The sequence below is a fragment of the Lipotes vexillifer genome, unplaced genomic scaffold (assembly GCF_000442215.2).
Source record: "Lipotes vexillifer unplaced genomic scaffold, Lipotes_vexillifer_v1.1 scaffold1359, whole genome shotgun sequence".
In the NCBI taxonomy this organism is placed as follows: Eukaryota; Metazoa; Chordata; class Mammalia; order Artiodactyla; family Lipotidae; genus Lipotes; species Lipotes vexillifer.
In genome coordinates this window covers 731,712-755,350 of record NW_006771596.1, presented here as the reverse complement: position 1 = coordinate 755,350, position 23,639 = coordinate 731,712, and the positions used below count along the sequence as shown (strand labels likewise).

The 23,639-nt window shown below is 54.5% G+C and overlaps 1 protein-coding gene across 1 annotated transcript in view; it reads left to right on the top strand.

Moving 5' to 3' along the window:
• Positions 1 to 21,578, top strand: part of POLM (DNA polymerase mu) — a 28,080-nt gene extending 6,502 nt beyond the window's left edge. The window contains 13 exon segments of the mRNA XM_007447029.1: positions 13,583 to 13,896; positions 15,200 to 15,383; positions 16,098 to 16,196; positions 16,310 to 16,480; positions 17,110 to 17,181; positions 18,935 to 19,055; positions 20,398 to 20,567; positions 20,674 to 20,763; positions 20,864 to 21,030; positions 21,032 to 21,098; positions 21,174 to 21,218; positions 21,221 to 21,262; positions 21,492 to 21,578. Coding sequence (XP_007447091.1) covers positions 13,583 to 13,896; positions 15,200 to 15,383; positions 16,098 to 16,196; positions 16,310 to 16,480; positions 17,110 to 17,181; positions 18,935 to 19,055; positions 20,398 to 20,567; positions 20,674 to 20,763; positions 20,864 to 21,030; positions 21,032 to 21,098; positions 21,174 to 21,218; positions 21,221 to 21,262; positions 21,492 to 21,578 — 1,629 coding nt within the window.
• Positions 21,579 to 23,639: the final 2,061 nt, after the last annotated feature.

Below are 23,639 nucleotides of genomic sequence, written 5' to 3'. Positions count from 1 at the left end.
CAAAAAAAAAAAAAAAAAAAAAAAAAAGGGAGCCCCGAGATATAGGCCAATTCACAAAAGAAGCAGCATAAGTGGGGACTTCCGTAGTGGTCCAGTGGTTAAGACTCCACGCTTCCACTGCAGGGGCTACAGTTTCGATCCCTGGTCGGGGAACAAAGATCCCGCATGCCTTAATAAACATATGCAAAAATGTTGACCTCATGAAAAAGTATGCAAATGATAATTAAAATACACTGAGTAGTACTTTTCCAATATCAAATTCCCAAAGATTAAAACCCTCCTGGTGGGCTTCCCTGGTGATGCAGTGGTTAAGAATCCGCCTGTCAATGCAAGGGACGCGGGTTCGAGCCCTGGTCCGGGAAGATCCCACATGCCGCGGAGCAACTAAACTCATGTGCCACAACTACTGAGCCTGCGCTCTAGAATCCGCGAGCCACAGCTACTGAAGCCTCTGCACCTAGAGCCTGTGCTCCACAACAAGAGAAGCGACTGCAATGAGAAGCCCGCGCACTGCAACGAAGAGTGGCCCCTGCTCACCGCAGCTAGAGAAAGCTCGTGCGCAGCAACAAAGACCCAACACAGCCAAAAATAAAATAAATAAATTTATTATTAAAAAAAAAACCCTCCTGGTGGAGGCGGTACCAGGAAATCACTGTTTGAGCACTGTCCTGCAGGATCATTTGGCTGCAGAGATCAGAAACCCCACTGTGATGAGTAATTTTGTGTGTCCCTTGACTGGGCTAAGGGATGCCCAGATCAACAGTGAAACATTATTTCTGGGTGTTTCCGTGAGGCTGTTTCCGAAAAAGAGTCGCTGATCTGAATCAGTGGACTGAGAAAAGCAGATGGCCCTCCCCAGTGTGGGTAGCCCCAATCTCTGCTTGAGCTGGGACGTCCATCTCCTGCCCTCAGACATCAGCTCTCTCAGTTCTCAGGCCTTTGGGTTTGTATTGAACTGCACGACTGGCTCCCCTGGGCCTCCAGCTTGCAGACGGCAGATGGCAGCCTCCATAATCATGTGAATCAATCCTTCCTAATAAGTCTCTCTCTATACATGTATATGTATCCTGTGGGTTCTGTTTCTCTGGGGAACCCTGACTGATACACTCTCTAAAGCAGCTGAGCCCTGACAGGCAATCCCACAGGTGCCTGGTCGGACAGAGGGCCACCACGTTCCCCTGCAGCCCAGCCTTCACTGTTCACCCAGACCCCTCCATACCCCAGAACTTCAGCCTGGAGTTCAGCTCGATGCATTTCCCAGAGGGGACTTGGACCAGGCAACTGGACTCCACCCTATACCTTATTCCAATCAGCTGCTGGAGGGGTCAGCCGTGTGCCCAGGTGTGGCTGCACCAGCCACCTCCCCCCGGAGCCAGAAGAGGACCCAAGGCCTGGGTAGGCCCTGGGCTCATCTTCTCAGGAAACTTGATGCCAGCCTCATAAATGAGCATGTGCCCCAACATCTGCACCCCTCTGCCACTCCAAGGACAAATTTTCCTGTCCTGAGGTGCATTGTGACCTCAAGGTGGGTGAAGCATGTGACTCTGGAGGTGACAAGCCTGGGATGTCCATCCTGTCCACAGGGACTTTGGGGAATGAGGTGCTGCATTAGCCCCTGAGAAAGCCTGCGCCCCCCCTTTTGTGTGTCCCTTGACTGGGCTAAGGGATGCCCAGATCAACAGTGAAACATTATTTCTGGGTGTTTCCGTGAGGCTGTTTCCGAAAAAGAGTCGCTGATCTGAATCAGTGGACTGAGAAAAGCAGATGGCCCTCCCCAGTGTGGGTAGCCCCAATCTCTGCTTGAGCTGGGACGTCCATCTCCTGCCCTCAGACATCAGCTCTCTCAGTTCTCAGGCCTTTGGGTTTGTATTGAACTGCACGACTGGCTCCCCTGGGCCTCCAGCTTGCAGACGGCAGATGGCAGCCTCCATAATCATGTGAATCAATCCTTCCTAATAAGTCTCTCTCTATACATGTATATGTATCCTGTGGGTTCTGTTTCTCTGGGGAACCCTGACTGATACACTCTCTAAAGCAGCTGAGCCCTGACAGGCAATCCCACAGGTGCCTGGTCGGACAGAGGGCCACCACGTTCCCCTGCAGCCCAGCCTTCACTGTTCACCCAGACCCCTCCATACCCCAGAACTTCAGCCTGGAGTTCAGCTCGATGCATTTCCCAGAGGGGACTTGGACCAGGCAACTGGACTCCACCCTATACCTTATTCCAATCAGCTGCTGGAGGGGTCAGCCGTGTGCCCAGGTGTGGCTGCACCAGCCACCTCCCCCCGGAGCCAGAAGAGGACCCAAGGCCTGGGTAGGCCCTGGGCTCATCTTCTCAGGAAACTTGATGCCAGCCTCATAAATGAGCATGTGCCCCAACATCTGCACCCCTCTGCCACTCCAAGGACAAATTTTCCTGTCCTGAGGTGCATTGTGACCTCAAGGTGGGTGAAGCATGTGACTCTGGAGGTGACAAGCCTGGGATGTCCATCCTGTCCACAGGGACTTTGGGGAATGAGGTGCTGCATTAGCCCCTGAGAAAGCCTCCCCTGCGCCCCCCCCACCCGCCCTCAGACTAATACAACACGTTCCTGATTTAGTGGGAAGAAATCCCACCGACAGGTGGGCACGTCCTGCCTCAGGGGACGTATTTGCTGTTCTTTCTGCCTGCAGTGTCCTTCCCAGCTTCTCACTGAAGCATCCCCAGCTGCCCTTCATAAAACTTCAGCCCTCTCCTATATCTGCCAAAACAAACCATCCCACTCCCCTACTTTATTTCTGACATATTGACCCATTGGGCTATACTGATGGTGCTAATGGCTCCAGTTAAGTGGCCTCCCTGTGCCCATGCCCTTTGCCCTGTGCCTTATAACCTTGTAGGCCCCTCCTACTCTGACTACAGGCTTGGCCATGTGATGGCTTTGGCCAGTTGGACAGGAACAAACTTGGTCCAAGGAGAGGCTTGAAAAAACACTTGAAGCATCCTCTCTCCCCTTCCCCGCAACCTTCCAGAATGATGAGAGCACACCTGGGCTGTCCTGCTGGAGGACAAGACCACAGGGAACAAAGCTGAGACCATGCAAAACAGGCTGCCACAGCCAGTGGGACACAAGAGGGAGACCAGCGAGACCAGCCAATCTGGGCTCAGATGGGCAGAGCTGCCCAGGCAGCTGGCAGGCAGGTGAGCTAATAAATGTGATTGTCTTAATCTGCTGACCTGGGTGGTTGGTTACTCAGCAATAGCTAACACTTATCTCAGATGTTTATTATCTGTCTCCCTACAAGCAGTGCCAGCGTCACAAGACCAAGGGATCAGGGGCTGTGATATTTCCTACTACAGCTCTCTGGCCCACAGAGGCCCTGAGTAAATATCTGTTAAATGACTAAATACAGGATAAATACCGTAACAGAATCTTGTGAGACAGACAACAGTCCTGGAGCTAGTCAGAACTGAGTGGAGGGTGGTACTGACACTGGTGAAGAGAATGGCAGTGAGTGAGCACCAAGGGAGTCTCGATAACTGTTGCAGGTCCTGTCTGTGAGCTTCAAGACAAAGACCAGGGCTTCTCTGGTGGTGCAGTGGTTGAGAGTCCGCCTGCCGATGCAGGGGACACGGGTTCGTGCCCTGGTCTGGGAAAATCCCACATGCCACGGAGCGACTGGTCCCGTGAGCCATGGCCGCTGAGCTTGCGGGTCCGGAGCCTGTGTTCCGCAATGGGAGAGGCCACAACAGTGAGAGGCCTGCGTACCACAAACAACAACAACAATAAAACAAACAAACAAACAAACAAAAGACAAAGACCAGCTCAGAGTCCCCTTCCTTTCATTTTGTTGCTCCTCCATTCTCAGCATCTGGCTTCCATCTCATGATGCAAAACAGCTGCTTGAGATCCAGTCATCATTGCATCATCCCAGCCAGTAGAAAGGCATAGTAGAGCACAATCTCTTCCTTTAAGAACTTCTTCTAGGAGCTCACACGAAGCTCCAAGTTCATTCCATTGGCCTTGGCCAGAACTCAGTCACAGCCATACCCAGCTGCAAGGGAAGCTGAGAAGTGTGGTCTTTTTTCTGACAGCCTTGTGCCAGCTAAATGTGAGTTCTGTTATCAAAGAAGAATGAGATAATAAATACTGAGGAATAATTAACAGTCTTTGCTACAGCTGACATTATTTTCACTTTTGTGTCTGGTAAGATTACTAAGATCTTCAAAAGGTGTTAAAACAAACAAACAAACAACTAGCATCTGGTAGAGGAAGGTGTGAAAGCTGAAATCCCAGGAAAGTATAAGAATAAGAAACACATCGTGGTATTAGCCATTTTATAATCAGTTTGTGTGTAAGGTATTCACATTCTTGCATGTTTGTCTGCAGACCTGAGCCAGAAGCCCAGCCAACAAAAACAAGAAGCGCTGACCAGCTCTGTAGGAGGAAGGGGACCCCTAGCAGGTGTGCGTCCCCCGCTCCACAGCCCCTGCCATTAGCGTGGAGTTTCAGAACGCCCCCAAGGCCACTGCAGCGCCCAGAGTTCTCAGTGTTGAAACCCATAGCTGCCATCTCTATCCAGATGTTCCTCCTAAGAGCCAAGCTTCTCAAAGAAGTTGTTCACACTCATTTTTCCACTTGCTCAGTCCCAGGGAACTGTTCCTGCACCTGGCACTCTCACCAGGCCCCAGGGATCACCCAGAGCCACCAGAGGCCCCATCGTGACCTCCTTCCAGGCTGGATCGCCGTCCTCCTCCCCTGCTTCCATGGTGGCCTTTGCAGCACCGGTTCCCTCCCAGTACACACCACGCAGCCCTCACCCACCATAGGCCCAGACCCCTGCCCACCTTTTAAATCATCCACTGATAGTTCTTTGCACAAACACCGTCCCAAAGACAGAAGGGGTCAGACTCCATGTCTAGAACCCCAAAGACCTGGATTCTGGGAGATCACCATCTCATGGGCCTCCGAGGCCGGCCCTCAGGGTCTCCCACGGGGATGTATAAGCTCAGTCGAGCTAGCCCCGGGCCTCACAGGCTCACCTCGGGCACAGGGTCATCTCCTAGTAAGAAGCACTTGCTGAGGGCAGTAAGAATAGGATACACGTGGGGCTTCCCTGGTGGCGCAGTGGTTGAGAGTCCGCCTGCCGATGTGAGGGACACGGGTTTGTGCCCCGGTCTGGGAAGATCCCATGTGCCGCGGAGCGGCTGGGCCCGTGAACCATGGCCGCTGAGCCTGCGTGTCCGGAGCCTGTGCTCTGCAACGGGAGAGGCCACAACAGTGAGAGGCCCGCGTACTGCAAAAAAAAAAAAAAAACAAAAAAAAAAAAAAAAAAGAATAGGATACACGCATGTAGTGCCAGGAAGACTCGCCCGGCCAGAAAGCGTCCGTGGCCTGGCTCCATGTGTGGGCATGGCCACCCCAAGTCCACACAGGGAGGACCCGTGCCCTGGGAGCTTTCTCTCCAGCAGAGGAGACAGATGCTCCGGGCCAGTGGGCTGGAGGACATGCAGGGGACCCAACCCAGACCGGGGGACCAGCAGAGGCTTCTGGAGGGAAGAGGGAGTGGGATGAGCTGGGTGAGTCCCTGTAGGGAGGGGATGGTAACCCAGGAGCGGGGACTGGACATACGAAGACCCTGCTGTAGGGGAACTGCCGAGGGGATCTCAGGATGGGCACAGTGTGGGCAGGGGGCTGAGGGCAGCATGAGGCCTGGGTAGGTCAGCAGACCCCTGGAAGCCAGCTTGCACTTGGGTTCTGTGCTGTGGGCAGTGGGACTTCGTGCAGCCTAGTGGAGATGGGGAGGGCAGAGGGGTCATGAGGGGCAGGGATGCCAAGCGGGGGAAGATGCTGGGGCAGGACCCGCAAGACCTGGGCCCAGTGGATGACGGAGGAGCCAGCGAGGCTGCTGGTTGGGAACCTGTGGGTGGGAATCCAAGAAGGCCCACAGGAAAGTAGGTACAGGAAGAGGAGGGGTAGACCAGCATGGGGGCCTGCCCTTCAGACAGCTGGTCACACGGTCCTAGAACCGGGACTGTAAACCTGGCTGTGTGGATGTGGGAGTGACGGAGGGGTGAAGGGGAAGGGCAGATGCACCCAGGGAGTGCGTGGGGAGTGGGACAGCGACCCCACCCCTTCCAGGTTTGATGAAAGGATCAGATGTTATGTGATGGTGGCCACTTTGCCCTAACCCCTGCCCCTTGAGATGCCACATCCCCAAATGAGCCTGTGCTCCTCACGGGGCTTGCAGGTGGGCCCCGAGTGCCTGTGCCGGGGTGGACACACGGCGGTCCTGCCGACCTTGCTGCTGGGTCTGAAACCCTGCCAGCTGTGAGCCATTGGAAACAGGGGTGGGGCCTGGGAAGTCTCAGGGTGACTCCCACCCCACCCCTGCACCCCTGCGGTCAAGAGCCCTGGGCTAAGCACCCCTACCAGGCCTCACTGCTGCTGGTTCTAGGTCTATCTAAAACTCTTTTTGGGGCTTCCCTGGTGGCGCAGTGCTTGAGAGTCCGCCTGCCGATGCAGGAGACGCGGGTTCGTGCCCCGTTTCGGGAGGATCCCGCATGCCGCGGAGCGGCTGGGCCCGTGAGCCATGGCCGCTGGGCCTGTGCGTCCGGAGCCTGTGCTCCGCAAATGGGAGAGGCCACAACAGTGAGAGGCCCGCATAACGCAAAGAAAAAAACAAACAAACAAAAAAAAAACTCTTTTTGGCACTTCCCTGGTGGTCCAGTGGTTAGCACTCCAAGCTTCCACAGCAGCGGGCATGGGTTCTGTCCCTGGCTGGGGAACTAAGATCCCGTAAGCCACGTGGCACGGTCAAAAGAAAACTCTTCTTGTTACAAATCTCTTTATTATGCAGTCAGTGTGTGCTCATTGCAGGAAGATTAGAGAACACAAGTAGGCAAAATAACAAACTGATTATGATAAGTTTTGTTGAATTTCAAACTGTCTGATCCCCCAGAGAGAACAAGTAACAGTTTGTGACATAATCATCCGGGAGTTTTGGAAGCACATAGACCAGGAGTTCTGTGATGGAGCTAGGCTCCTTGGGTCACATCTGTGAAATGATAGAAAAAATATATATTAGTCTCTGCCCTCGGTTCCTGGCACAGAGCTCCTAAATCCTTTGGAATTTACTGGGTGGAAGGAGGATCTTTTGTTCTAATTCTGTGACTCTAAGTGGGTTCCTGGATGGCTTCAGGATCAGGGCTGGTCACCAGAAAGATCAAGCCATGATAAGGAGCTTGGAACTTTCAGCCCAGCTGGAGATGGGGTTAATGATCGATCATGCCTGTGTGATGAAGCTGGCTATATAAAAATCCCTAAAGCTGGGGTTCAGAGAGCTTCTGGCTGGTGAATAAATCCATATGATGGGGGCTCACCCCAACTCCACGGGGACAGAAGCTCCTGTGCTCAAGACCCTTCTGGACCTTGCCCTGTCTATTTTTTCATCTAGCGGTTCACTCATATCCTTCAATATCCTTTGTAATAAGCTGGTAATCTAGTAGGTAAACTGTTTTCCTGAGTCCCATGAGCTGTTCTAACAAATTATCAAATTGGAGAAAGGGGTTCATGGGAACCCCAGCTTATGGCCAGTTGGTCAGAAGCACAGGTGACAACCTGGACTCAGTGTTGGCATCTGAAGTGGAGGCGGGGCCAGGGGGATCTGCACTAACTCTGGTCAATGTCAGAATTGGGTTGAACTTAGGACACCTAGCTGGTGCTGGAGAATTGCTGGGTGTGGAAACCCCACACATCTAGTGTCAGAAGTGTCACGTGAGAATAAAGAAGAACACAGGGGTGTTTTTCCAAGGCAGCACCCCAAGGCTGCTCTTCACCAGCTGTGCAAACTGCAGCAAGTCACTTGACCTCTCTGTGCCTCTCTCTCCTTCCCAGCAAGATGGGAACATGGATGTCATCCACTGACAGGAATGTCCTGGGCCTCAATGAGCTGACACGTGTAAAGTGCTTAGAACTGCTCCTGGCAGAGAGCGCTGCTCTCATTTTAAGTGCACATGCTTAAAAAAAACATTTTATTATTGAAATTTCAAACATATCCAGAAGTGGAGAGGTGATATGCCGAACTTTCCGCCTCTGTCATCAAAGTTCTCAACTCAAGGCCCATCTTGTTTCATCCGTGTCCCACCCTTTCCTCCACCTCGACATGATTTTGAAGCAAATCCCAGACATCATATGATTTCACCAGGAAATATTTTACTGTGTACTTCTAAATGAAAGGACTCTCTCTGCTTGCCTCTCAATCTCTCTCTCTCTCTCTCTCTCTCTCTCTCTCTCTCTCTCTCTCTCGCTCCACCATAACCTATGTAATGAGTGATAACTCTCAACCACGTTTTTCTTTTTAAATTAATTAATTAATTAATTAATTTTTTTCTCCTTTGGCTCTTCGCTGCTGCACGTGGCCTTTCTCTAGTTGCAGCGAGCGGGGGCTACTCTTCGTTGCGGTGCGTGGGCTTCTCATTGCGGTGGCTTCTCTAATTGGGGAGCATGGGCCTATAACAAACCCTCCATAAATGTCAGTAGTTGTACTGACTAGGATCCCCCCCCCGCCCCACTATACCCAGATTCCATCCTTTTCCATCTGCATGCGGCCCCGACCACGGACACCCTCCTGAGTTAACCCCCCCAACTTTCCTCCAGTGAAGGACAGACTCTGACCTTGACCTGCCCCATATCCTGGGGCAGGCTGCTGCCTCCCTATCTGGCCTCTCAATACCCTCCACCCCGTGGGCCACCGTCCATGACAACCTTGGGCATTCAGCCAAACTTTCCAGCCCAGGGCTCTCCTTGAAGCCGATAAGCTGGAACTCCCCACAGTCATATCTGTGTTTTATTTCAATAACAGTAGTAAATTGGAAAATACCTAAATTACATTGGGTCTGTTCACTCAAGAATGTAATCATGTCATATTCTGCCTTAATATCAATGGAATTACCTGTGGTGGAAAGGGTAGACAGTTGTGTCAATTTGTGATGGAGTTTGGTTCAGCAAACATCCCTCTTCTCATAATTCTTCCAGACCACTTAGCCCTTCTCCTAGGGATTACCAACCATGCTGAGTCAGGGCTCGTTGGACAAATGAATGTTAAGAGCCTTCATTTTAAGGACACATCTATCTCTTTTCCATCATTCTTAGGCCAAGTCCCCATAGTGGGAGGGAGTCAGGGATTCTTCTCTACCTCTTGGCCCAGTCTTCCCACTCCAGATCTTGCCCCAGGCCTCCAATCCCCCCACCTCCTTCCTACACAGAGCCCATCTGTTTGTGTCCCTCCCCTCCCCCAAATCCACATGTTGGAATCCTGATGCCCAAGGTGCTAGTGTTAGGAGGTGGGGTCTTCTGGAGGTGATTAGGTCATGAGGATGGGGCCCTCATAGCTGATATTAGTGCCCTTATAAAAGAGGCACCATGTCTCACCCCCTCTGACATATGAGGATACAGTGAAAAATCTGCAGCTTGGTAGCGGGCCCTCACCAACACTGAATCAGCCAGCACCCTGATTCCACATGTCCAGCCTCCAGAACTGTGAGAAGTTAATGTCTGTTTTTTTCAAGTCACCCAATCTGTGGTATTCATTATAGCTGCCCGACCAGACTTAGACACCATCCAGCAAGCAAAGGGACCCACGTTTTCCTTAAAAGACAGTATAGTTTCTCAAAAATAAAGCATCTCCTTTGGTCACATAACCTGGCAGGCCCATGGCAAGCCACAGTCCCTGGCACGAGCACATCTATTCCTATCAGAAACTACATCCTGCAGCTCTGATGGATTTTTGCAGAGATCCATGATGGGCCATGGAACCTGTCAGCAGAGTCCAGGGCTGAGCCTGGGTCGGAGGTGTGGACTCAGGGTAGTGGATTGAATGGTGCCCCCCCCACCAAATTCATGCCCATGAGGAACCTCACACTGTGACCATATTTGGAATAAGGGTCTTTGCAGAGGTAATTAAGAATTTCATGATGAGGTCATCCTGAATTAAGGGTGGGCCTTAAATTCAATGACTGGTGCCTTTATAAGAAAAGGTGGGGGGGCACTTCCCTGGTGGTCCAGTGGTTAAGACTCTGTGCTTCCACTGCAGGGGGCATGGGTTCGAACCTGGCTGGGGAACCAAGATCCCGCATGCCACGCAGCATGGCCAGAAAGTAAAAATAAATTAAAAATTAAAAAATTAAAAATATATATATATAAGAAAAGGGGAAGGGACAGAGGGAAGGCAGCCATTGGGGATGGGGCAGAGATCGGAGGGATGCGGCCGCAAGCCCAGGAATACCAGGAGCCACTAGGAGCTAGAGGAGGTGGGAAGGATCTTCCCCTAGCGCTTTCAGAGGGAACACGGCCCTGCTAACACCTTGATCTTAGAATTCCAGGCTTCAGAACTACAAGAATAAATTTCTGTTGTTTCAAGCCCCCAGTTTGTGGTAATTTGTTACAGCAGCACAGGACCAAATACACCAGGTGCTATGAACTGAATTGTGTTTCCTCAGATTCATATGTTGCAGCCCTAACGCCCAATGTGACTGTATTTGGAGAAAGGCCTTTTAGGAGTAATAAGGTTAAATGATGTCACAGGGGTGTGGTCCTAATTTGATACGACTGGTGGCCTTATAAGAAGAGGAAGCGATCTCTTTTTCTCCCTCTCCACGAGCACACAAAGAGATCGTGTAGGCACACAGAGAGACGGTGGCCGCCTACAAGCCAAGAGAGAAGGCCTCAGAATGAAAGCTGCCTGCCAGCACCTTAATCCTGGATTTCCGGCCTCTAGAACAATAAGAAATGTTTCTTTTGTTTAGGTTGCCCTGTCTGTGGTATTTTGTTCTGTCAGCCTGGGCAGACTGATGCACCAGATAGCCCAAACCCACAGTGATGCAGTGGGTAGCTCAGGAAGGTCCAGGGAATGGCACTAGAGGCCAGAACTTTGGGCCAGTGGTCCTCAGGAGCTCCAGTCCGACAGCATCAGTAGGCTGACCGCACACCCTCTGGAATGCAGCTGGCAAGTAACCCACAGGAGACGGGAAACAGTGGGGGGTTGGGCCTCAGAGCCAGGCAGAGTCCCGGCCCCACAGGCCAAGGACAGGCGCCAACAGCACTGAAGCGGACTTCAAAGATGGTGCTCCATGGGGAGGTTTTATGAAGGTCATGAGGACTGAAAAATCACCCCCAGGGGCCTCTTCTGAACTGGAAGTGGGAACAGGAAATAGCTAGATGAGATTCATCTTGGAAAAATGCAAGCTCATACATCTGGGTAAAACTATTCCAAAACACAGCATGAGAAAGCACAGTGCAGAACACAAGGGAGGACTGCAACCCTCAGGGCCGCTGAGAGGGCCCAGCCAGGAGATCACCTGTGCAGCCTCTGACTTTTTTTGGGGGGTGGTCTCAGCGTGGGCAGCAGGGGGCTGGGGACTTAGAAATCTGGGAACCCCAAGCCAGGTTTATTGGCGATAGAGGGCTGAGGTCTCCGCTTCCCAGCTGGATGGACAGTGACCTGGTGGTCCAGGGAGGGGAGGAGAGGAGCACGCCAACCATCGATGCTGTGGCTTTGCCCACCTGTGCCCAGGCCTCCACTCAGTGGGCACTGAGGATCACCCCTCACAAAACGTCCCTGGGCCTGTGGAAATCCTCATTTTTGCAAGTTGCCCAGTGTTTTAAGTATTCAGGCATGATGGGTCATTAAAAGCTGCCTCTGGGGCTTCCCTGGTGGCGCAGTGGTTGGGAGTCCGCCTGCCGTTGCAGGGGACACGGGTTCGTGCCCCGGTCCGATCCCACATGCCGCGGAGCAGCTGGGCCCGTGAGCCATGGCTCCCGAGCCTGCGCGTCCGGAGCCTGTGCTCCGCAACGGGAGGGGCCACAGCGGTGAGAGGCCCGTGTACCGCAAAAAAAAAAAAAGCTGCCTCTGCAGCCCCAAGAGAGAACCCAGGTGCCTGGGATGGAGACAGAGGCCATCAAGAAGAATGGAAATTGTTTCAGGGGATAGGCTGCTGCTCTCTGAGGAAAGGCAGAACCCACAGATGGGGAACACGGAGAGAGAGCCTGGGAGCTCCCCCTTCCCAGATGGCAGGAGGAGAAACGAGCACAGGAAATGAGAGAGGGGCCACATCCCAGGCCTCCCAGCCAGAGTGTGTGTCCTGGGCCCAGGAGGGCAGGTCGGGAGCTGGTGTGGAGGCTGAGAGGAGGCCTGGGCTGAGGCACCAGCCTGCTTCAGCCCTGTGCCACAGGCAGGGAAGACTGAGGAGATCACATAGCATAACAAAGAGATTCCAAAGCGTAGTGTCTGAAAATATGAGAGACATACAGGAAGACTCGATGTTGTCAAGATGTCAGCTTTCCCAACCTGGTCTAGGGATTCAACACAATACCAATCTTGGAAAAGGAATTGCTGGGTGAGATTTTTGTTTTCATTTTGTTGGCTATGGTTGCTAAATTGGCTTCCAAAAAGTCCCTCCTACAATCTGCCAGTTCCCTCATGTGTGATCAATTTTGTAAATGTCGGATAATGCGATAAGTGAAGATACTCTCATTTAAGTTTGCCCTTCCCTGATTGGACGAGTCAGGGAATCGGATATGTTTTGAGTAGCATTTCCTCTGTAAATTGCCTACTGGTGTTCTTGCTTGTCGTCTTTTCCTTATTAATCCGTGGACAATTTCATAATTACAGGAATTAGATTTAAATTCAAAATGTGTCACACTCTTCCCCTGGTTTGCCTTTTAATGTTTAAATACATTTTAAATTTGTATGTCTTCAAGTTTATCATTCTTTTCCTTTAGTGTCTCCAGGTTTATTGTGATACTTTAGACCATAAAAACATTCATCGACTCCCCAGTACATTTTGTTTTCTTTTTTAGATTTTAATATTTGATCCATCTGGATTTTATTTTGGTGTTAAACAGTAAGGGAGGGATCCAACTTCCATTTTTCCAAATGGCCGGCCAGTCGTCCTTAACGCCATTCAATTGAGAAAGACTGAAAACCCGTTCCAGGGGTTTGAAGCGGTCGCTCCACCAGCACGCTCACTCGCGCATCTGCCCGGGCCCGTGATCCAGGGGCCCCGCGCCGCCAGGTTTCCGGGGCCCATCGGTCCAGCCCGACACAGTCGGAGCGGGCGAATAGCAGGGGCTGGGGCGGATACTCCTCTCCGGCTGAGAACGGATCCCCCTCCTACCCGCCAAGGACCCACCACTAACATCCCCCTCCCCCCACGCGCTGAGGACGGATCCCCGGATACCCCCACCTCGATCTCCCCTCTTAGCCTCCGAGGACGACTTTCCTAACCTCCGCCTCCTCCCTCCCAGCTCCTGCCCGCTTTACCCAACCCCCCTACCCTCTACCCCAGTCTCTCCTCCCGGGTGGTCCCAAGGATGGGACGGGACTTTCCGCGAGTGTAATTTAAATAAAAGGCGTGTGCTCTGGTTGTATTTGCATAGAGGCGGGGCCTCTGGCTCTGAGAGGCCGGAACACCCAATCAGGTGGAACCTCGGGACCACTACCTCGCTCCAAACGACCCTGGGGACGAAATCCGCCCAGAGACTTAATTTGCATGGGGCGCGGCCTGCCTCTTTGAGTGGCCGGGCGCCACTTCCCCTTCCAGTCGGCTTCCGCCCGCTGGCTTCCGCCCGCTGGCTTCCGGCTTCCGTGCGGCTTCCGCCCGCCTTCCGCCCGCCTTCCTTCCGGCTTCTGTCCAGTTTCCCTCTGCCTTCACCGGGCGCCGCCCGCGGCCAGGGGACGAAAGCTACCAAAACGGCGGCGAGCGCGGGTCGGGCCCCCGGACACCGCTCTCTCCTCCGCGGCACGCTTCCGTGGGGTCACTGTCTACCTGGCTGAGCCACGCATGGGCCGCAACCGCCGGGCCTTCCTCACACGCCTGGCTCTCTCCAAGGGCTTCCGCGTCCTGGACGCCTACAGGTGCGCGGTCGTGGCGAAGCCCGCCGCTAGGCGAGGCCACCTTCCTAGGGCCGACCTTTCCGAGGGGCGCGGGGCGGGTCCGGCGCCCACGGCCTCGCCTCACCGGGGAACGTGGCACGCCCGTATAGGTATCGCCATGCCGTCGCGCCGGGTGGGCCGGGGGATGCTGCTGAGTGGCGTGATGGCCTGAGCACAGATGCCCGTGCTCGGAACTTTGCAGCTGACCAGCTACATTCACGTATGGTGTTTCCTTAACTGCTGAGGATATTGAGATCTGAAACGACTCCCACGCAGCTGACCCCGGAGCGGAGGGGCACCTGAGGTGTTTGGATTCCAAGTTAGCCCTGGCACTTCATGGTCATATAGCCTTCCTGTCAATTTCCTCTTTTGTAAAAGGTGTTAGCAGTTAGGGCCAGGAGTGTTTCTGTAGGACAAGGGGAGAATGTATACCGGAGGCTTTATAAAGGGCCATGTGAGTGTAGCGGTGGTTAACAGCCCTTCCTTAGGTGAATTCATCTTGTCCTGTTAGCTAAACTGATTTCTCTCCTCAGGGCTGAGAAAGTGACTTGAGTGAGGCTCAAAGAGTAGAATAAAACCAAACAAAACCAAAACCACTACAGAAGCAATGCTGAAAGTAAGGGAGGAGGGTTGCCATGGTTTTGAAGTTGAAAGAGCGTGAATCAGGGGCCAGTCCCCCTGAAGCTTAGTTAACCATTCCCAGGGGTGCAGCAGACCCACTCAGGAGAGGATGATGACCACAGCCTAGAGTGTACTGGGCACTATCTAAGCCGTTTTGCTTATTAGCTCATTTAATCTTTACAGCAACCCTGCAAAGTAGATATGTTATTATCTCTGCTCTGTGGATGATGCAATCAAAGTACAGAGATAAGTGATGTGCCCAAGGGCACACAGCAAGTGTGTGGCAGAGCTGAGGTTCAAACCCAAGCGGTCTGTCTCCAGCACTTTGATGAAGACCCCCTCCTGGTCCTGGCCTCTGTACCCCTGGCCTCTCCTTCCTCTGGGGTTGCAGGGAGAGGGAGACAGACAAGTTAACACAAAAAAGGGTTGGTCTTGTCATCATAGCTAGAGCCGAGAACCGCACACAGCTCTGCAGATGCTGGAGTGGTGGAGATGTTTGTCTGCCAGGAGGAGTGGCTGGGAGGTCTTTCTGAAGAATGAATAGGTGGTGGTCACCAGGCAGAGGGGATAGTAACAGCAAAGGCCTGGAGGCATGGAGTGCAGCAGGAAGAATGGCAGGTCTGGGAAAGGGCTCTGGACCTCACTTCCTTTTCCCTCCGCCCAGCTCAGAGGTGACACACGTCATGATGGAGGGGACCTCAGCAGAGGAGGCCGTCTGCCAGCAGGAGCGCAGGACAGTGGCCCTTCACCCAGGATGCACCCGCCCAGTGCTCTTAGACGTAAGCTGGTTCACGGAGAGCATGGCGGCTGGGCAGCCTGTCCCTGTGGGGTGCTGGCACTGCCTGGAGGTGAGCTGGGTGAAGGATGAGGGTGGGGCCCCAGAGAAGGCGCCAGCGCAGGCCGGAGCTCAGCTGGGACAGGTGACACCAGATGACACGGCAGCGGTGCCTCAGTGTCCTGCACATGAGGTGGGCGGTGAAGGCTCAGCCCAGACCACCAAGGGGCCCTGGGAAGCCAGGCCGTTCCCGCTTCTCCTCTCACCATTGGTGCAAACTCTCTTGAGATCCACTTATTTTTAGCATCTTTAGGCCTTTTTTCGCTTACCAAGTGGATGAGACTGTGACCCCAAGTGAGGCCAGCAGGAGGCCGTCCTCGGGGTGCTGTGAGGTTCATGGCCTCTGCCCACCTCAGTCCTTCCTGGGTGAGCATAGCTGGGGGCTGCAAGTGTGGGCTCAGAGCAGGGCTACCCGCATTCAGATCCTGACTCTGCCTCTGAGCCACGAGGCCTCGGTGTCCCCGTCTGTGAAGTGGGGATGATAGGCACCCCAGCCCACTTGTATACAGCATGTGCAGTGGCAGGTGGTGCCACTCCTGCCGCTCTGGCCTCTGCAGGGCGATACCGCCTCTGCCCCGTGCCTCTGGCAGTTTTGCCCTCTGAGAGTCAGCCCCTTCTGTCCCGAGAGCCCTAGTTGACCACCCAGGAGAGGCAGGGCTCCGGGGAGCTTCCTTGGCCCCTGCCCACCCTGCAGCCTCGAAGCGGCCTGTATATTGCCCTTCCCCAGGTGGCTGTGTGTGGGAAGGGGCCGCCACGCCCAGCATGGAGGCTGTCCTGTGCCTGCCAGCGGCCCACACCCCTCACGTACCACAACGCCGGCCTCTCGGTGAGCCCTGGGTCCCCTGCTTCCCCGGGCCCTCCCGTGTCCCAGCCTTGGAGGGAGGGGTGGGGTGAGGTACCCCACCATCCCTGACCCTCCCCAAGGGCCCCTCCCTGCAGGAGGCTCTGGAGATGCTGGCGGAGGCCGCGGGCTTCGCCGGCAGTGAGGGCCGCCAACTCTCCTTGTACAGAGCGGCCTCAGCGCTCAAGGCCCTTCCCAGCCTGGTCACGGCCCTGAGCCAGCTGCGTGGCCTGGCCCACTTTGGAGAACACTCGTGCAGGGTCGTCCAGGTTGGTGCTCCCCGCACTTAGCAGGGCGGGGTGGGGAGGAGGCGAGGGGGCCTCAGGGCCTGGCGAGGGCGGGTGGCTTGGTGGCTCAGAGCCCAGCTGCAGCCAGCCACCCTCTTCACTCAGATTCCTCACGTGTAAATTGGGGCCACAGCACCTGCCCTAGGGGGACTGAGGGGATTCAGCCAAGGGAGCTGCCGGGAGCCTGGCAGGCTGGTAGCTGGCACCACTTTGATCAGCTCAGACTGTCCAGGGTGGTGGAAGAGGACTCCTGAGCATGCACACCTCTTTTTACAATGCGAAGTATTTGAGGACCCAAATGTGAAGTTGTCCTTTTGTACCCTTACCGCTGACCGAATGTATCACGATGGAAAAGATACTTCTGAATTCGCTTATGCTTTTAAATGAAGTCTTGTTGAATTCACCTATGTTTTAAAAGCAGTTGTTTACGTATCCGGGGCTTGTTATTTATCTGAGAGGTGGCCCACGTTCCCCGCCCTAGGAGCTTGGAGGCTCCCTGGGCACAGTCTTCATTTCCAAGTCCCCCGAGATTCTGCTCCCACAAAGCCCCCCTGCTGGGCCTTGGGTCCCCAGCTCTCCTCTTTCCAGTCAGGCTTTGTCTTCTCCCACAGGAGCTGCTGGAACGCGGAGTGTGTGAGGAGGTGGAGAGAGTCCGGCTCTTGGAGAGGTACCAGGCCATGAAGGTATGCAGGGAAGCCCCCGGCAGGGGCACGGAGCTCAACGGTCCTCCTCGGTTCACGCCATGTCAGGTGGCAAGCGGGGGTGGTGGGTCCCCCCCAGGGTCAGAGAAGGTCTCACTGAGGAACTGGCAGCTCAGCCGACACCCGATATACACGAGGCAGCTAAATGGAGGCAGACGAGAAGCTTGTTTTGAGCACAGGGAATTTTCTAGATCACTCGGCACCATCTGTTCTTATTTGACTATTGATGGTATATTCTCAAGTATATCACATGCTCTGGCCTTTTACACAGAGCATACTGAACAAAACAGATCCTTTTTCCGGGTGCCACGGGGACTGTTAAATCTGTGGGGCTGCTCACCCTCGCAGGGTCTCCACCTTTGTGATCTCACATACTCATTTTCTTGGTGGCGTCCTGCCTGTGTCCACGGCACACCTTCCCGCTGGTCCTGCCCATTTCCGGTCTGATAACGGAGCCGCGAGAGCTCTTGTGGATGCCTCGGTCGGGCCCCTCAGACACCCCGGTTTTGTGGCTGGAGGTTGTCAGATCAGCGACTGGTCAGGGAACGGGGGGCTTCAAAAAGGGAGAGGAGCCCTGTGTGAAGGACGGGGGGGCGGGAGGCTCAGGGTTGTGGAGGCAGCACAGGAATTAGTGGCTGGAGAAACGCTAAGAGAGGGCAGAGCCATCTGCTACCTCCTCTGGGGTACCCCTGAGTCCCAGAAGGCATCCAGGCCAGGAGAGAAGTACGTGAACAGTTAGAAGTTTACTGTTATAAACAACATGATTAGGTTATTCTCAGCATCTTTCCCATCCAGTTCATGCTCTTGGTTCAGGGGATCTAGGGAAGGATGGCCAGCACAGTCCCAAAAGGGCAGGCTACAGCTGGTCTGCAGGAAGTGGGGCTCAGGGACACGAGTGCCACCCAGCTGTTCTTCCTCCCCTGGGCCTGCTCTTCTGTTTCAGAAGTCCCCGGGGAAGGGCTGGCCTAGGGCAAGTGCCCACCCCTGTCCAACGAGCTATAGTCAAGGAAGAAACAGGTGAGTTGCTAGCGCCCACCCTGTGTGTGGGATACCCATGTGAGGGCAGCTGGCCACCCCACGAGAGGTCAGCTCCAGCAGCATAGTTAGTTTCCACTGGCCTGGACGTCTCTGCTGACCCGTGGCCAGGCAGTGGCAATTGTCGTGTTTGAACCTGGAACAGAGCCCCAGCCAGCCCTAACCTGTTCCTTCCAGATCCTGCTAAAACAACCCCCTGGCTGTTAACTGCTCTTTTTTGCTGCCTGTTAAGAGGCAGAGCCACAGTAATAAGTCCCAGCTGCTGTTGGGTGGGATGATATGGTTTTCCCAGTGAATGGACGGACTGTCAGGACGCCTACTTTGGTGGTGTTGGAATCATAGGCTAGAACTGTACAAGTTCTGGGGAGAGACCCTGCTTGAGGAGGGGACCGAGGCCTGGGGAGGGAGCACGTGGGGTCTTTCCCTACCGTCCCCTGTGAGGGTGGGCTGTGTAGGCCAGGCTCGGGGTTTGAGTCCTGCCTGTGCACTCGCTGTGTGGCCTTGAGCAGGTTGCTTAAACTTGAAGAATGTGAGTGGGGATGCCACTTGCCTGGCCAGACGATGACTTAATGAGGCCACTTGTGTAACGGAGCAGTGGTGCTGTCCTGGGACACGCCTTGCACAGATCAATGTCGTCATCTGCATCTCGCTGTAAGAGCTTGCTCCTGGACCAAGTGTGCTGTGCTCATCCTCCGAACAGCTCTTCACTCAGATCTTTGGGGTCGGGGTAAGGACCGCTGACCGGTGGTACCGGGAGGGGCTGCGGACGCTGGACGACCTCCGAGAGCAACCCCAGAGACTGACCCAGCAGCAGAGAGCAGGTGAGCCCTCTGGGAGCGCTGGGCCCTGGGCTTCCCCAAAGCACCTGTGCCTGAAAGCCTCCCACACCACGGAGCCCTTAGCTCTGACGCATGGCATGTGCTCGTGGCTGCCTTTGTGTCAGGGAACGGGGTGAGTGTGAAGACGGGCATCTTTATTTGGTGGGCTTCCTGACCCAGTGGAGTCAGGACCTGGTGCAGCCCCTTCTCAGTGAACGATAATGGTCAGAGTAGCTGCCGTGACATTCAGGACTTTCTGGTTAGACTTGGACCTGGACCAGGCACGTACCCCTTACTCCTGATTCCGTAGAGGGGAGGGCATGTCAGAGCAGCCCGGGCCCTGGGCACACTTGCTTGTGTGCTGCTTGGCGCCTTGGCCCACTGGCTGATGGCGTGGGGACCTGTGCTCAGCGGGGAGAGGCTCAGTGAGGAGCCTTCTAGTGGGAGGTGGCGCCAAGCGTTGGAGAGAATGTGAACTTGACAGTTTGTCAGTCCTGGGTTTGAGTCCCATCTCTGCTGCTTACTAGGTAGGAGACCGTGGCCCTGAGTCTTGACTTCTCTGAGCCTGAATTATGTTCTCTATAAAGCATGGGATCCCGTGAGCTCCTTGGCGTGAGGCCAGCAGGTCGCAGGTGTTGAGCAGACTCTCCGTTCTCCCCATGTGGCCTGGATCTGGGACCCTGCTGAAGGAGCCCCACAGCCCAGCACTCGTTGCCTCTTTGAACATCTTACCGGGGGCTGGGGGAGGGGAGGCCAGCTGAGGGTCCTGGGAGAGTCTCCTGGCCGGTCAGCAGGCAGTGAGACCACAGAGCCGTGCGTCCGGTGGAGCGTGATGGTGGCATCCGTCGGTTCCGTTCAGTGTTCTCTCCCCGCAGGAGAGGCCCGCAGCGCTTACTGAGCGGGCATCCTGGCCGCGGCCGTTTATTCCCGCACGTAAACCTCTCCTAACTGTGTGTGTGGAAGGCCCAGTGACCCCTCTGACAGGGGAGGAGGTGGGCGCGGGCTAGAGCGAGGTGTTGTTAAGCGGCAGAGCTATCTTCCCATCTCTTTATCACCTCCTGGCCCCGTTTTATGGATGGGAAAACCGAGGCGTTGAAAGGGATAGTCTATATCTTGATTGTGTCAACATCAGAATTCTGGTGTGACTTACAGTAGTTCTGCAAGATGTTACCGCTGGGGGGAACTGGGCAGAGGGCACAGGGGACCTCTGTTATTTCCTTCAGCTGTATGTGAGCCTACAGTTATTTCAAAATAAGCTTTTGATATTTAAGGGAGAAGAGGGGGTAGTGGGAGACAGCTAGAGAGTGCCGGGCTGGGCAGGTCAGGAGAGCTGTGCTGCCCACAGGACTCCAGCACCACCAGGACCTGAGCACCCCGATCCTGCGGTCAGATGTGGAGACCCTGCAGCAGGTGGTGGAGGCAGCCATGGGGCAGGCCCTTCCTGGGGCCACGGTCACGCTGACCGGCAGCTTCTGGAAGTCAGGGGGCTCCACATGCCCTCCGGCTCAGCTCCAGGCCCTTCCCAGTGAAGGTGTCTGAGGCGGGACCACTGATGTGGGCCTTCCCTCACTGAAGGGACTCGGGAGAACACGGAGGCTGAGAGTCAGACTGGCCCCCTCAGGGCCATGACATGGACTTCCTCATCACCCACCCCCAGGAGGGCCGAGAGGCAGGGCTGCTGCACAGAGTGATGTGCTGCCTGAAGAAGCAGGTGAGGGGCTCCCTGCTCCCCGCGCTGACGGTCCTGCCAGGATCCTGGCTCCTGTCCCAGCCCCACATGGCGGTGCCTGGCCATGTCTGCTCTCCCCTAGGACCTTGTCCTGTACCGCCAGCACCAGTGCAGCCGGCAGGCAGACGACCCCACCCACCTGCCCTGGCAGAGCCACACCATGGATGCCTTCAAGGGGACTTTCTGCATTTTCCACCTGCCACAACCCCCAGGGGATGCTGTAGCGGCACCCAGAGGCCCTGCCCCACCCTGACCACCTGGTGGTCACCCCCATCAGCCAGTTCCCCTCTGCTCTACTCGGCTGGACTGGCTCCAAGGTAGGGAGTGTGCTGCTGCGGCCACCCTGGGGTCTGGGGTTGGTGGCCCTGCTGAGGCAGTCACTCTTCCCCCAGCGTTTCGAGCGGGAGCCACGCCGCTTCAGCTGGAAGGAGAGCCGGGAGGGCTCTGGCTGAACAGCCGTGGTCTGTCTGATCCGGGGCAGGTGTGTTGCTGGGACGGGAGGCCTGGGTGGGGAAAACGGCTCTCTGCCCGGCCCACAGTCTGCATCGGCCCCAGGGCCCTCCAGCCTGGGACCCACAGGGCCCTCAAGAAGCACCCCACCGCGGGGCTGGGCTCTGCCTGCCCTTCCATCTCCTCGCCACACCTGTCTCCGGGAAGCTGCCGCGGTGGTGGAGTGGCTCCCAAGCACTCATGCTTGCACTCTGTTGCAGAAGACCTTTCTCCACGTGGCTTCAGAGGAAGACGTCTTCAGACTCTTGGGCCTTGAGTACCTTCCCCCCCAGCAGAGAAACGCCTGATCCTATTAGCTGGCCCCCACTTCCGCTCTCTGGAAATGGAGGGTGCCATTTGAGCCAGACGCTGTGGGTGTTCCGGTCCCTGAATGTTTCCAGGTGGAAGATGCACTGCTGCCCCAAGTCCTCACCCCTCCCAAATGGGAGCCCTGTCTGTGTGGACCACCAGCCCCCCACATACACCCAGTTCAAGCTGTCATGAAATGAGCATGTGGAACAAACTAAGCTGTATTTTCTGAACGTGTTGCTGGTGTGGGTGACCGGGGAGCATGGGCATTGGTTCTGCCCAGAGGTCAGCTACGGGGGTGCTGGTGAGGGTGGGGGATGTGGACCTAAGACAAATAGACTTCCAGTTATTTCTCCAACAAAAACAGGTTTATTCAGGATCAGCAGAGAATGGGTCTGCAACCGTGGCAAGCCATGTGCAAGTCCCCAGCAAAAATGTAAAGGAAAACGCTTTTACAGAGGGGAAAAGGGATTTGGGAAGGCTACAGTAAACAAGAGCCCATGGCTTCTCACTGGCCAGTCCTCGTCAGGAACGAAGAGGAGATCTTTCCTTCTGCTGGGCTCTGCTACCATCACAGGGCATGAGCCCTCCCCCTTCTGGTCTCCCAGCTCTTGAGGTCTCTGTTTATTAATGTTTTTACACTTCCCTTTTAAATCAAGACGTTTCTCTGAAAGCATCACTAATCTGAGTCAGGCTTTCCAGTTTCAGGCTCTTTTTGTCCCTCAATACAAGGAAGGACCTTTCCTGGGTGTAGTGTCCCACATCAGAGGGAAAGTGCACAGACTGGAGATCTATTGAGGTCATATTTAAGTAACAAGGAGGGGTAGGAGGGACAACTCTTAGGCACTTTTCATCTGAAGTCCGTGTGTTACCAAGATCCTAAATGATAGAGATTATCTGAAGCCTTATGTAATCAAAGGTTTGGTGACAAAATTCCAACAGGCCTAGTCTGAATATCTTTGGAAAGCTGGCTCATCGGATGTCGTCTGCTTCAGTTCAGGGAAATCTTTATTTTCAGGTCACCAGGTGATTTTCAGGTCCAGACAGGGTTTGGTGCTTTCTTTAGGTGTGTCATGTGAATCCAAGAGTTGTATTCCTTGGAGTTTTGCAGCACAAGGGTTGGTTAGCAGTACCTGATAGCAGCCTTTCCAGCAAGGTTGAAGAGAGTCCTTCTGGAGGTGTCTTTTCCAATAGATGAAATCTCCAGGTTGCAAGGTGTGATGTTTAAGGTCTTCATCTCCCAAGAGTGCACTGTGAAAAGGTTGCTTACCAAAACATGGTTTTTTTTTTTTGCAGTACGTGGGCCTCTCACTGTCGTGGCCTCTCCCGTTGCGGAGCACAGGCTCCGGACGCGCAGGCTCAGCGGCCATGGCTCACGGGCCCAGCCGCTCCGCGGCATGTGGGGTCTTCCTGGACCGGGGCACGAACCTGCGTCCCCTGCATCGGCAGGCGGACTCTCAACCACTGCGCCACCAGGGAAGCCCAACATGGTTATTTTTAATAGAAGCAATTAGGCCTTTGCGGTATTGGAGTATCTCTCTTTTTATTGGTTGTGGGTCAAAAGAGGCAGGAGCCAAGTGCACTGGGCATCCTGTGACTACCTCAAAGGGTGTAAAAGTTCCCAAAGAGGTGGGTCTATGATTTACAAGGACCCACAGCAATGCTTTTGACCAAGGTATTTGGAGGGCCTCTACACGTTTTGCCAGTTGAGTCTTAATAATGCTGTTAGTGTGTTTGACCAAACCAGAGGATTGGGGGTGGTAAGTGCAGTGAAAGTGTTGTAAAACCGGCCAAACAGCACCGACTTTTTGAAGCACCTGGCCAGTGAAATGGGTTCCTCTGTCATGAAGTTGAAGCGGAGTTCTCCAGGTAGGGATAATCTTTTCCAAAGCACTTCAGTCCCAGAAGAGGCAGTAACCTATCTGCAAGGGAAAGCTCCAGTCCAATGTGAAAACATACATACCATGACTAAAACATACTTACATCCATGAAGTGGAGGAAATTGTATGAAATCCATTTGCCAGATCTCAAATGATCCATCAGGCAATTTAAAATGTCCA